Source organism: Leptopilina heterotoma, unplaced genomic scaffold (assembly GCF_015476425.1).
Source record: "Leptopilina heterotoma isolate Lh14 unplaced genomic scaffold, ASM1547642v1 Lhet_87, whole genome shotgun sequence".
NCBI lineage: Eukaryota > Metazoa > Arthropoda > Insecta > Hymenoptera > Figitidae > Leptopilina > Leptopilina heterotoma.
In genome coordinates this window covers 482,034-495,529 of record NW_025111190.1, presented here as the reverse complement: position 1 = coordinate 495,529, position 13,496 = coordinate 482,034, and the positions used below count along the sequence as shown (strand labels likewise).

Sequence of the window (13,496 nt, the reverse complement as noted above, 5' to 3'; positions counted from 1 at the left end):
GGAACTTTAGAAGCAAATGAATTATAGGTTATATTTCTATTAGATTTATCTTTATAAAAGTTCCCTTTTAATTATAAAAATTTAAAAACAGGTTTTATTTAATATTTTCGAAGTACAGAATGTTTGAACATCAATAATTTCTAATAGTAATTCATTCTTTCTCTGTATTTTTACTCTAAAAATTGTAAACATAACCTAAAATTTTTTGATTCTTAGGTACCTTTCTTAGGAGCGCATAATTTTTGTAACTGAAAATAAAATACAAAAATACAGTGTCATAAATTAATTTATGACTTTGTAATTTTTATAATAAAAATTTATTTAAATTGTGTAAAAAAATAAAATAATAATAATAAAATAAATTTTCGCCAATCGAAAAATTGGAGCGTTGTTCGTAAAATAATTACTTTGTGCACAGAGATTGGCGTGCAATAAGGCCATATATGAATATTATTATAACTATAAAGATGCATTTATGTTTGCGCGATTATGTTTACTACTCACATAAATTAAAATAATGTACATCAATCCGCATAAATCCAAATACAGAAGCCATATTATTTAAAAAAAAACGTAATTTTACATACTTTCTTTATTCTCTTTACTTAATTTTCTTTTCTTTATTTCAATTTTATAGTATAGAAAAATAAACACTTTCAAAAAGAATGTTTATTTAATTTCATTAATTTCTTAAAATAAATTTCTTGCAATTTATGTTTATAAATTAATTTCAAAATTGATTTATTTAAATTTCTAAAATTAATTCTTTGTAATTGATTTTCCCAAATTAGTTTCTGTCAATTAATCTTCCCAAATTAATTTCTTTTAATTAATTTCTATAAATTACATTCTTCTGATTAATATTCTCAAATCGATTTCTTTTAATAAATTACTCCAAACTAAATTATTTTAATTAATTTTTCCAAATTAATTTTTTTTTAATTAATAATTAATTTCATTCAATTAAATTTTCTAAATTAATTTCTATTAATTAATTTTCTGAAATTAATTTCTTTTAAAGGCATTTGAACAATTATGACGTCACAGTTTGAGCAAAGCATGTGTTCTAAAACTGTAACGTCATAATGCTTCAAATGCCCTTAATTAATTTTTATAAATTAATTTCATTCAATTAATTTCTTTTAATTAAAATTTCTGTAGAGTAAAATAAAAATTCTAAATAAACAATAAAGAGGTCAATCGCATTTGTATGTGATAAATGAAAAAAAATTCTGTTTCCTAAAAAATGCTTTTTAATTTTAATTAAAAAATAAATTGAATCGCATGTGTGATATTTAAAAAAAAATTCTCAAAAATCCATTTTATTTGTAAATGCAAGTAAAATTAAAAATTTTAAGATAAATAAAAGAGATTGTTTATAAACCACGTTACCAAGTTTTATGCCCCCCCCCCTCTCACTCACTCTACTTTTTTAAAGAAAAAATAATTATACATTTCTTCTTCCTTTTTCCTTTTCATTGTAAGACAATAAATTAAGTAATTAACTATACACGTAAGGAATAAAATAACAAAATAAATAATTAGTCAGAATAATTAATTATTTTAATTAAATAATTAATTAGGGGGTTGTTTATATATTGCGTCGAACTTCAAGTAGTGGATAAGGGGAGGGTTGCAAACGGAAATAAAATATGTAACTCAATGTGTAGATTACTAATAATCAAATAATTAATTATTCAAATATAAATTGTAAATAACAATATTCAAATAATTAATTACCTATTCAAATAATGTTATTTAGTTAATTAATTACCTAATTAAATAATCTTATTCGAATAGTTAATTAATCAAATAACATTATTCAAAGAATTAGTTAATCAATTAATATTATTCAAATAATTAATTAATTCTGAAGGGTATTCAAATTCCCTTAAGAAAATGTTGCAATGAACAATTAATTAATTGTATAATGAAATACCGAACTAATTAAATAATAAATTAAAGTTTATTACTAAAAAAACAAAAATTTATTAATTTGTAAAATACCAACAAATTTATTGCAATTATACAACAATAAAATAAATTAAAAAACTATTTAAATTCAATTATGAAAATAATGAAATTCCAATATAAAAATTAGTAATTAAACATTAAATTAATTCTAATAAATAAATTTTTGGTAACACTGTTTATTAACGATCTCGAAGAGTAATGTGGACAAAATAATGTCAACAGCAGTATAGACAGACTGAATATATATATACTAAAATAAAAAGAAAAAAAAAATTTCATGAGACTTTGATTGTTCGATAATAATGTGGACTTTATCCAATATATGTGGAATGTGAGCCGTAAATATAATATAAAGATAATTAATCTAAATGCATCTTTTCCAATTACAAGAAAATATTCAATATTGACTTACGAGACATATATATACATACAATATTAATCGGTCGACCTCTATTTTTTCTTTTCACAATTTTTATTTCGAATGTTCTCAACATATTTGTAGTTTTAAAAATTAATTATTATTTTTAACTACTTTTTCTTTTTTCACCAAATCGATTACGTAATATTTGAGAAAAACAATATTTATACTTTGAACTGAATAATTTTGCGATTAGAATCCAATAGATTTTATTGGAATTAATTATTTAAAATAATAAATTAATTCGAATTAATAATTTAATTAAAATTCGAATTTATAATTTAATAATCAAATTTGAATTAATAATTTAATACTCAAATTCGAATAAATTAATACATAATTGTGATGCGCTATGAAGAAAGGTACCTGAAGAAAGGTACAATTAAATTCGAGTTAATAATTAATTGATTTCTGTTTAATAAAATTTTAATTTATTTTAATATATAAGATTTAATAAAATTTAAATTACTTTAACAAAATAGAAAATAAACAATAAAAACTGTAAAAAGAATTAACTCTTGTTTTAATGTTCAGAACTTTTTGAAAGTTTTCCACATTTTTCTTTTTTTTTTACACAAATTGGCGCATAAATATAAATAGGCATCGACATTTCCAATACACTCAATTGAAAAAAAGAAAATCATTGTAAAAATTGAGAGAAGCACACTTTCATTATTGATCAATATCGCGTTTATGTATCAAATCCAACGGATCATGTTACATTCGAATATTTATTATAGATGTACATATATCGGAGAATGCAGATTTGACCCTTTTTCGTAAAAACTTATTACACATACACAGATATTCTACTTTTACAAGAGAAACAAGAGAAAAACATCCATATCCAGATGTTCATCTCGCGAGATTCACGCGCACACACTAATATATTATTATTATTTGATAATAATTTACATCGACATCTCGGCAAGGACATCACTATTTTCAATATACATAAATACAAATTTCTTAGAAGAACAAATCCATCAATTTATATTATTCATTGTTATAATGAAAAATTTATACAATCATGAGATTTTCTTTTTCATAAAAAAATATATATTAACCTTTTCTCTTCGAAATTTAATTATAATTATTCACAATAATATAACTAATGTTATAAAAGAACAAATTAAACTCATTAAAAGTAGTATAATAAATACAGGGAAATTTAAATATTGAAACAAATATCAAAATAAGAATAGAAAAAATTTAATTTTACAACTTTAAATAATCGCCACATGGAAAAAATTAATAGAGTAACTTTTACTATACTTTTGTAGAAAAACTTTAAATCTTCAAAATTATTGTTGCAATTTTTACAGTTTTAAGGTATTTTTTTTAATTTCCCGAGTAATTTTTTTTTTCACTATTTTCGGAGTAGATTTTACTATACTCGGAGTAATTTTTAGTATTTTCGAAGTATTTTTACGATTTTTGTAGTAATTTTTACTGTTTTCGAATTTTTTGAATAATTTCTAATATTTTCAAAGTAGTTATTAGTATTTTTAATTTTTTAGTAGTTTTCACTACTTCTGGAGTAATTTTGACTATTTATTAAGTATTTTTTACAGTTTTTGTAGTAATTTTATTGTTTTCTGGATAGTTTTGACTATTTTCAAAGAAATTCATACTATTTATAAAATAAATTATAGTAAAAATTAGTAAAATGTATAATAAAATTTACTTCAAGAGAATAAAAATTTAGTAGAATTCGCATACGGAAACAATTAAAAAAACCAATTTTTACTATACTTTCAATAGTAAAATTTAAACTTCAATGAATATCTACTACAATTTCAACTATATTTTTGGAGTATTGTTTTTTATTTTCGAAGCAGTTTCTTTATTAAATATTTTCAAAGTAGATTTTACTATATTCGGAGTAATTTTTACTATTCTCGAAGTAATTTTTACTATTTTAAGTATTTTTAATATTTTTGGTTTTTAGAGTAGTTTTTACTATTTTTGGAGTAATTTCTACTATATTCGAAGTAATTTCTACTATTTTCAGATATTTGGATTATTTTTTTAACTATTTAAGGAGTAGTTTTTATGATTTTGATATAGTAATCTTTACTATACCCGAAGTAAGTTTGAGTAAAATATTAGTGAGACGTACTTTAAAACATGGTAAAATTTTTTACAAGATTATAGTAAAAATTCCTTTGAAAAAGGCGCAGAGATTAAAAAAATTTTTTTTCAAAAGCGCTTTGCAAACAGTAAAATCTACTCTATATTTTTTTCGTGCTTGTAAAGAATTGCAAATTTAGTCAAATAAAAATATTTGCTAAGGATTAAATTATTCATAAAACTGAATATTAATTCTTTAAGGACAAAATCTACACGAAAAAATCATAAAATAGTTTTTAACTTTTTACTATTTACAAACGATAAATGAAACTGTCTGTAAATTTTAAAGTATAAATTTTATTATCCTCAAAGAAAAGTTTTACTCATTTTTTATTTCGAAAGAAAATAGTAAAATTAACTCTGCAATTAGTAACAAAAATGAGAATGTAAAAATGGCAAATACTAAAATTGACTTCGGAAATAGTAAAATTAACTTTGAAATTGCAAGAAACGGAAAAACTAACAATTGCTAAAATTTACATAGGAAATAATAAATTTAGTTCCGGAATTAGTCACAATTTAATTAATACAAATAAAAATAAACAAAACCAAATAAAATAAAATAAAATTGCCAAAAAATTAATAATAAAAAAATTACTAACATTTTAACCTGCTTAGGTTTTACTGCAAAAGTATAGTAAAAATGACTATACTTTCACTAAAAGTTGAAGAGTAATTTTTAATATTAAAAAACAATGAAAAAATATAAAAATATTTTTTCTAAAGATGAAAAACTTTTTCTATCTGAAGTGAGCATCAACAAATAAAGCAAAATTCTAAATAAACAAATTACTGTTAATTATTTAACAACAAAATATGTTTTTTCAAAAAAATTTCATTTTTTGATTTTTAAATTCACTGTTAATTAAAAAGTAGGTATCAAATTGCAACGAATTGATGCAAAAAATGTGGATCAAATCAAAAATTGATCCAAATTTTCGGCATCAATTTGATCCATTTTAGTATCAATTTTATACTTTCATGAAATCTGTGTTAGTTCTAACAAATTCTACTATCACTCGACAAAAATTATGAAAAATTTACAATCCCGTATAAAACTGTAAGAAAAAAGGAAAAAATAAATTTTTTTCCCCAAAAACATCCTTTAATTGGATATAAATCTTTTTTCCAAAAATCTTTTTTTCAAATTTGGGCCAAATTGAGAATGCAACTTTCATATAGACAAAGAGATCTTGTGCAATTATATATCATTATTGTTTTTATGTACATATTTCTGCGTGTAATTTCAAATACTACTTTTCTTTGGTTGTAGCTAAATTATACTTTTAAAATATTTAAAAAGAATGAGATAAAAAGAAGAAAAAATATTTAAAAAAAAGAAAGAAACGAATAACAACCGGAGTTGAGAGTTTTTCTTGAAAAAAGATAGCCTTTCTCTATATAATATATAAAGAGGCTTTTGTCATTCCGCTCGAGTAATTCGGTGACAATCTTCTTTTCTTAAGAGAAACTCTATCCTAATTCGTGATTTCATCACTATGACGACGAGAGAAGATGCACTTGGTCATGAGAAAAATGTTTCACTCGTATAAATAAAAACAACTTGTCTCTAACCGATCGTAACAATTTTTTTGTCCGATATCTTACACGCAACTTCCAGATCACCTCATGTACATTAAACTCTTCTCTCATGGTCAATGACTCTCATTGAATCAACAAAAAAAAAAAAAAAATAAAAAAAACTGGGTAATTACCAAAAACACTTTTTTTTTAAAACATTTTTAAACCAACTTAAAACTAAAATTAATATAAAATAGTTGCAAAAAACAAAAATTTAATATTACTCGTAGTAAATAATGCCCTTTTGTTTAAAATCAAGAAAAGGTAAATATACACCAACTGATAAAAAAATATTTAAATTCTTTAATGCTGTAAAACTTTTTTCTAATAAATTTATATTATTCCTTCGGATTTCCTTGCCGAGACTAAAAAATAAGTCTATTTCGAAATTAAAAAAAGCGTAAAAAAGCGAAAACCTTTTTCGAAAACCTGACGAATCGCAAAGTTTGTTCATCGAAGAAACCAAATGAATTTTAATAATAAAATATTAACCTTCTTTTTTTGTTGTGATTTTACAACAATTTTATGTAGAGATGGGAAAATCAGAACGATATTTTTTCGCCAAAATTGTATCCAAAAATTTGTATTTCTTTAGGGTATAAATTTGAAATTACAATAATTAATAAAAACTCTATAATATAACACTACGATTTGTACAAAAATATATTTTTTTCTCGAATAAAATTTTTATTTCAATTTATCTAATCTAATCAATAAACAAAATTTAAATATTAATTTAATTTCAATTTAATATTCATTTAATTTTAATGTAATATTCATTAAATATTAAATGAACTTAAATTAATATTCATTAAATGTTAAATGAAATTAAATTAATCTTCAATGAAATTAATATTAAATGAAATAAAATTAATATTCATTTAATATTATTTTAAATTAAATTATAATCAAATAATTAACATTTAATTATTAATTAATCACAATTAATAATTATAATACAACACAAAATTTAAACACCACGATTTAAAAAAAAATCACTTTCTGTTATTCTTGAATTAAATTTTTCATTTTATTAATTAATTTCATTTAATTAATTTAATTAGAGAAAGAAAATTTAAATTGGAATTGATATTAAATTAATAATTATAATACAATTAAACTATAGAAGATAATAAAAAATTTAAACTACACGATTTGTAAAGTATCACTTTCTATTTTTCTTTAACAAAAGTTTTCATTCAATTTAATTATTCACTGAGAAGAATTTTTTTTATTCCAAAAATATGTATCCAACAAAAAAAAATGAATTGAAAAAGTATTTAAATTAAACATAATATTTTGAAATTGAATTAAGGGGAGAATACACCTATATTTTTAACTATATTAAAGAAATAATTTAAATATTCAACAAAGTTATTTTTAAAGTAATTTCTTGTGAGAAATTCAATGATCATAAAATAAAATCGGTCAGAAAATATTTTGACCCTTTTTGAATTTTTATTTTTCTTAAAAATCAGTGGATTTTGGAATCCATACGTAATTTTGTAGAAAATGTGTTTTTGGAATCCACAAAAAAAATTTCAAATAGAAAAATTGATTTTCATAATTTTTATAGCATTTTTTTTTGAAAAAAATCTCTGTTTTTAGGCTAAAAATGTTAAAAAATACAATTATTTTTCATTTTTTTTTAAAAGAAAATTCATTCGTTTATTTTTCTTACTAATTTCAGATCACAATTTTATCCTAATTTTTTTGTATTTTTATTTTTTATATCTAAAAATTATGATCTGAAATTAGTTATAAAATTAAAGAAATGAATTTTCCTTTTTAAAAAATGAAGAATAATTGTATTTTTTAGCATTTTGAGCCTAAAAATAGAGATTTTTTTTCAAAAAAAAAGTGCTAAAAAATTATGAAAATCAATTTTTTTGTACCCTCCCCTTAAACGTTATTTTTATTGAATCAAAATTATGTTTATTTTAAAAATAATTTTTAGTTGACTGTATAATAAAGATAATTATGTTTAATTCAAATATATTGTTCTCTCAGTTTTAATTTTATGAATAGTTTAATTGCCAAAAGATTGTAAATATTAATTTAATGTGAATTTAATATCGGTTTAATTTCAATTTAATATTGATTAAATATCAATGTAATATTAATTTACTATTAATTTGAATTTAAATAGTAGTATTTAAATAATTTAAATTTAAGTAGTACCTATTTAATAATTAATAATAATTGTTAATTATTTTTTCAACTTAGTTCCAAGATAATAAAAAATCTAAAAAAGAACAAAATCAATCATTCAAAAACTATTTTGCCATCCCTACATAATTTATTTGTTACAAACGCATTTTTGAAGAAATTGACCTAAAAGCAACGATATTAAGTTATGTTTGTAATTTTCGAGTGAAAATACAGAAATAGGATTCAATTAATAAAAACTAGTTTAAATTTTCATTGCAATCAATTACAACAAAGAATGATTTCGATTTTATATAATAAAAATCGTTCTTTTGATGAAGATAATTAATAATAATATTAATAATAGTGATAATAATATTAATAATAATTATTAAAAAAAAAATAAATAGATTATAATTATACCTGATAATAAAAATAACTGTTATTAAATAAAAGGTCTTAAATAAATTATTAGTTTGGCATAATGACTTCGGCATGTTTAATATAAAAAATTATTAATATACTGAAGTCTTTAAACCACACAAATAATGTTTTATTTAATTAAAATACATGGTTTCATAAATTTTTTTGTTAATAATAATAATAATAAAAAATAATAATTTTTATTTTAATAATTTAACATTATAATAATTTAATTAATAATTTTTAATATTAATTATTATTAATATTCTTATTTTTATTATTATTATTATTATTATTATTATTATTTATTATAATATGTGAATTGTGAATACTTCTTTATTTTAGCAAATTATAATAGAGAAAAGATATTTTTATTATTCTTGTCGCCAATAGGCCACAAGAATAAAAAAAACATCTTTTCTCTATTATTTATTATAGGTATATTATAATAATATTATATTGTTATTGTTTTTAATTTTAATTTTAACTATTATTATAGTAAAATAATGAGATAACGAGGATAATCAAACATGACCTATAATTCGTTTGCTTAAGATCCCCTTCTTCAGAGCGCGTCAACATGTGGATAAGAAAAGTCAGGTGAATGATCTTAAAACATTCTTAGACCGATCTAGAAATGACGATTAGTAGTTTCGCTTTTAAGCCAAACAGAAAACTTGGCAAAGGGCCGTAACACGCGGCAACAGTCGTACACACTATGAATAGATGCCGTTTGTGTGTTTGTCCATAAAAAGTAAGTTTCGCGTATCGACTTAGTAATTACAGTTAAGCTTTCCGCTTCTACAAAGTGTACACATTCATCTAATCATGTTCAGATCATCGATTACAAGATCCCCCCACTAACACCGCATTTCAGAATAGAATTATTGTTTCAATTTTCTTCCATTGAAATTTATTTAGAATTTATTTTTCTTACAAATCAAAATTGATTCTTTTGGTTTAATTGGTTTAATTTTTTTAATTCATTAATAGTAGGAGAAAATATAAAAAAAAGTAGAAGAAGGCAGAAAAAAAGAAGATGATAGTAAATAGCTGACAATAGAAGAAAATAGTGGTATAAATATAAGAAAGTAGTAAATATTATTTAATATAAATAATAATGTAAAATCAAAAACCTTTTCAGTATTTAATCAGATTTGTGTGGTATTTTCTAGAAAGATAGAACAAAGTTTTTTACCCAGTATTTTTGAAGTCACTGGAGAATTTTATTATATAGTGAAAGACAATATTTGTCACGTTCGAGGAAAAATTAAGACTCTTAACGATTATCTATGGCGATTATTAATACAGTACTTCTATAATTATTTTGTATGTAATGTTCTAGAATTTTTTTGGCATGAGACTTGTGTAAATTATGACTACAACTGTTTGCTTATCAAAGCACCAACATTGTCTTTCAAAACAAAAAAAAAACATTTTTCTATCTTTGGTGCTAGTTGGCGGATCTAGATCTATAATTTCTCGCAAATTCTTTTTTGTTAATAGAATGAAAAAATCATTTTATGATTTCCTTCTAGTGTTCCTATTTAAAGAAATGCGACATTACAATGTTCTGTTTGAATATTTAGCATTATGGCTAAATTATTTATAGCATTTATAGCACAAGTACCAATGAAAGCTACTTAATTATTTTTTTTTGTTCTACTTCATCAAGAAGACTAACAACACAGCTAAACATGTCGCCAGGGAAAATCCGACACGATCAACACCGGCGGGTATTGCCGGAAGTACAGGAGCACTGCCGTCTTCGTAGTACTGATAATTTTTAGCCATTGCATTCGATTTGATGATTCTAAAATTATCTGCGGTTATGTTGTACATGCTGGAGATTATCATTTGTAGTCTGTTTGTGACACACCAGAGTTGACCCTTCTCATCGAAGGCGAAAGTATCGGGCCATTGTAGGAGAGCATGATCCCTTGTGAATATCCTTTGACCGATTGCAAACGATGATTGTTGATAATTTGAATTTGCACGTTGTGTTGTATTCCAATAGGAGACGGCATCGTCGGCGAGTAAACCAAAGTATAAAACACCAGTAGCTGACATTGCTATTCCATCACTTTGCGATCGTTTTCTTCCTAATTCTTTCACATAGGAATTAATATCATCGGTTCTATTCCGGAGAGCGGCAGCTGGTATTGAATAGAGGTAGAAGGAAGAAAGAGGTGAATAGTATACAATCCTCTCGCTTACACTTGCTGGTGAAAGGGCAATACCGTCCACGTGGAAGGGTCTGTTTATTTGTACCCGGTCGATGACGAACGGAATTGCTTCACGTTGTGCTCTCATTGATTGATGGCGCACCTTCCACGAGGTATTGTTCTTCAACGAAAAAACAATAATTCCAGGATCTTGTTCACTGGTGTCGGTGATGTAGGCATAACCACCGTCCTCATGATCAAGGACAATATCATTGAGATAAACCGTTTGTCGATTAGCAACATCCTCGGGAAATTCAAAACTCCTCAGTACTTCGCCATTATTTTCAAGATCAAGAATCACCAAACGTGGCGGACACTTTGATTGGGGATTTAGTGTCATCGTGTCAACACGTCCCGAGTCCAATACCCACATTCTTCCCAATGGATCAATCTCCATTCCCTGAACGAATTGCAGTGCGTCACAATCGCCAATTTCCTGCATTTCCCAACTGGGAAACGGTTCAAGTTTCGGATCAGTGATATTGACTCTAGCCGGTCCACTGTGTGTGTAAATTTCCATTGTATCCGGAATTGCTGGCGTTACAGCAAGGGTGACCGGCACTCCGGATTTAAATCTCGGTATCGAGAGATAGATCTTCTCTTTCCATATTTTAATACCCGATATTGCATTATTCCACGGGACATATTGAAATCGGGTAATTGCCCTCTCCTTAACCTCCGTCGAAGGCCACGTGTAGTTGATATATTTCCACTGGAAGGTCACTCTAAAGCTGTCATGACATTGAACCACAGTGAATATCACCGCAAAAATCACTAATTGCCTCAACATCGTTGAGGATTCTTTTGTTCAAAAAATGTTCAAAAATTACAGATTAAATCTAATCACTACAGGAATATTTATAATTTAAATTAAAAAACGGTATTACATTTAAAAAAAAACCACCAAAAAAACTTCACGTGCGGTGATATGCTATTTTTAAACGTAATGTTGCCCGCGGAAATTGTCGAGCGCCAACCGTGTTACTTAATTGTGTTATACTGTGAATGCTTGTTATGTGGGAGAAGTGTATGCACCACGAACCATAACGTAGGGCAATCGCGTTTTGACTGACGAAGACGCAGAACGTCGCCCAGAGAGACGTTGTCCCTCCGGCTCTTTTTACCCCTCCATAGATACAGTACTCTATCCCCGTAACCCCACCTATATTTCCCCCCTGACCGCGGATCTTTTACCATCCCTTCCAATTGCATCGCGGCATGGATTCACATTACTTAACACATATATATGCGCACAATTTACTATCACAAAACAGAAATGGAGAGATATTGCAAAAATGCTAATGTAAATCAGCTCACGGTGTATACATACATATATACAATAAAATGAATCACAGAGAGACTAGATCAAGATGAGCCATTGCTATACAACACACGGGGAAGTGGCCTTGATAAATCACCTTGAGACGTGCGTGTAAAGAGATGTCTCGACGTATACTCTCCATTGAATATGGACCTCAGGAGGAACTTTGAGCTTTTTAACGTGTCATGTGCAATATTTAGTCTTTTGACAAAAGACCATGTTCTATGGTATAGCTTTATGAGTAATTAGAATGATGAGTGGTTTAAAAGGTTCTCAAGTCCTTTTAAATTGCTCTTTAGAAATAAATTCTAAAGAACAGGAAAAAAAATTCGAGTAAAAGTTGGAGAAAAATAAACATCGTACAAGGACATTTTTGTTTTCAACGATTCGCTAAATCTTTATACTTGCCTTGTGAAATATTTTTTAAAGTGTTAAAATTTTTCAAGAAATTGCATTCAATTTGTTTATTTGTTTTAAGTATTTAAACAAGTGTACATTTCAGAATCTTTTCTGTTTCTCCATAATTAGTGATTATTAAAACACAATGCATAATTTACAATTAATAATTTCCAATTTGCTTTTAATTGACTAATTATGCATTCTATTAGCTCAATTGGTACAAAAAATTTGTAATCATATCAGAGTTGCCACAGAAATTTGATTTTATATTTTCCTGACTTTTCCCTGATTTCCAGAAAGAACCACTGTTAACTTAAAAGTATCAGATTGCAACGAACTAATACCAAAAATTATGGATCAAATCAAAAATTGATCTAAATTTTTAGTATTAATTTGATTTACTTTTAAAAAAACTGTGATACCTCAACTTCTTCCCTGACCCTTAAGAATATTTTAATTCGCTATAACAATAATTAGAGAAACAAAAAAAAGTTTGAAACAAATTTATATTTAATATCTTTAATTATAAAATTATTAATATCATCAACTGTTTTTTTTTATATTAATATTCAATCACTATTATTATTTTTCCCTAGGGATTAAGATTATAGAAAATTTCAAATTTCAAATAATAATTGAATTAATTAATTAATTTATTTTCAACCATTTTACGTTAATATGTGAAATTTCTTCTGTTTTAAAAGATGAAAGTTTTGATAAATTTTTATATTAATTTTTATATTATTTCTTGTCATTTTATTAACCTTTTATAATTTTGCATATGAAATAATTTAATTTTTACATAGAATTTCATTAAAATTTTTGAAAATTGAAATTTAAATAATTTAATTGTTTTTTGAAGTATGGAAATTTT

General features: G+C 24.4%; 1 protein-coding gene across 1 annotated transcript; it reads right to left on the bottom strand.

Annotated features, from left to right (window-relative positions):
• Positions 1-9,486: 9,486 nt before the first annotated feature.
• Positions 9,487-12,038, bottom strand: LOC122511563 (major royal jelly protein 1-like). The gene has a single exon (XM_043626905.1). It carries the CDS (start codon positions 11,690-11,692, stop codon positions 10,340-10,342), a length of 1,353 nt encoding a protein of 450 aa, XP_043482840.1. The 5' UTR covers positions 11,693-12,038; the 3' UTR covers positions 9,487-10,339.
• Between the last annotated feature and the right edge of the window lie 1,458 nt (positions 12,039-13,496).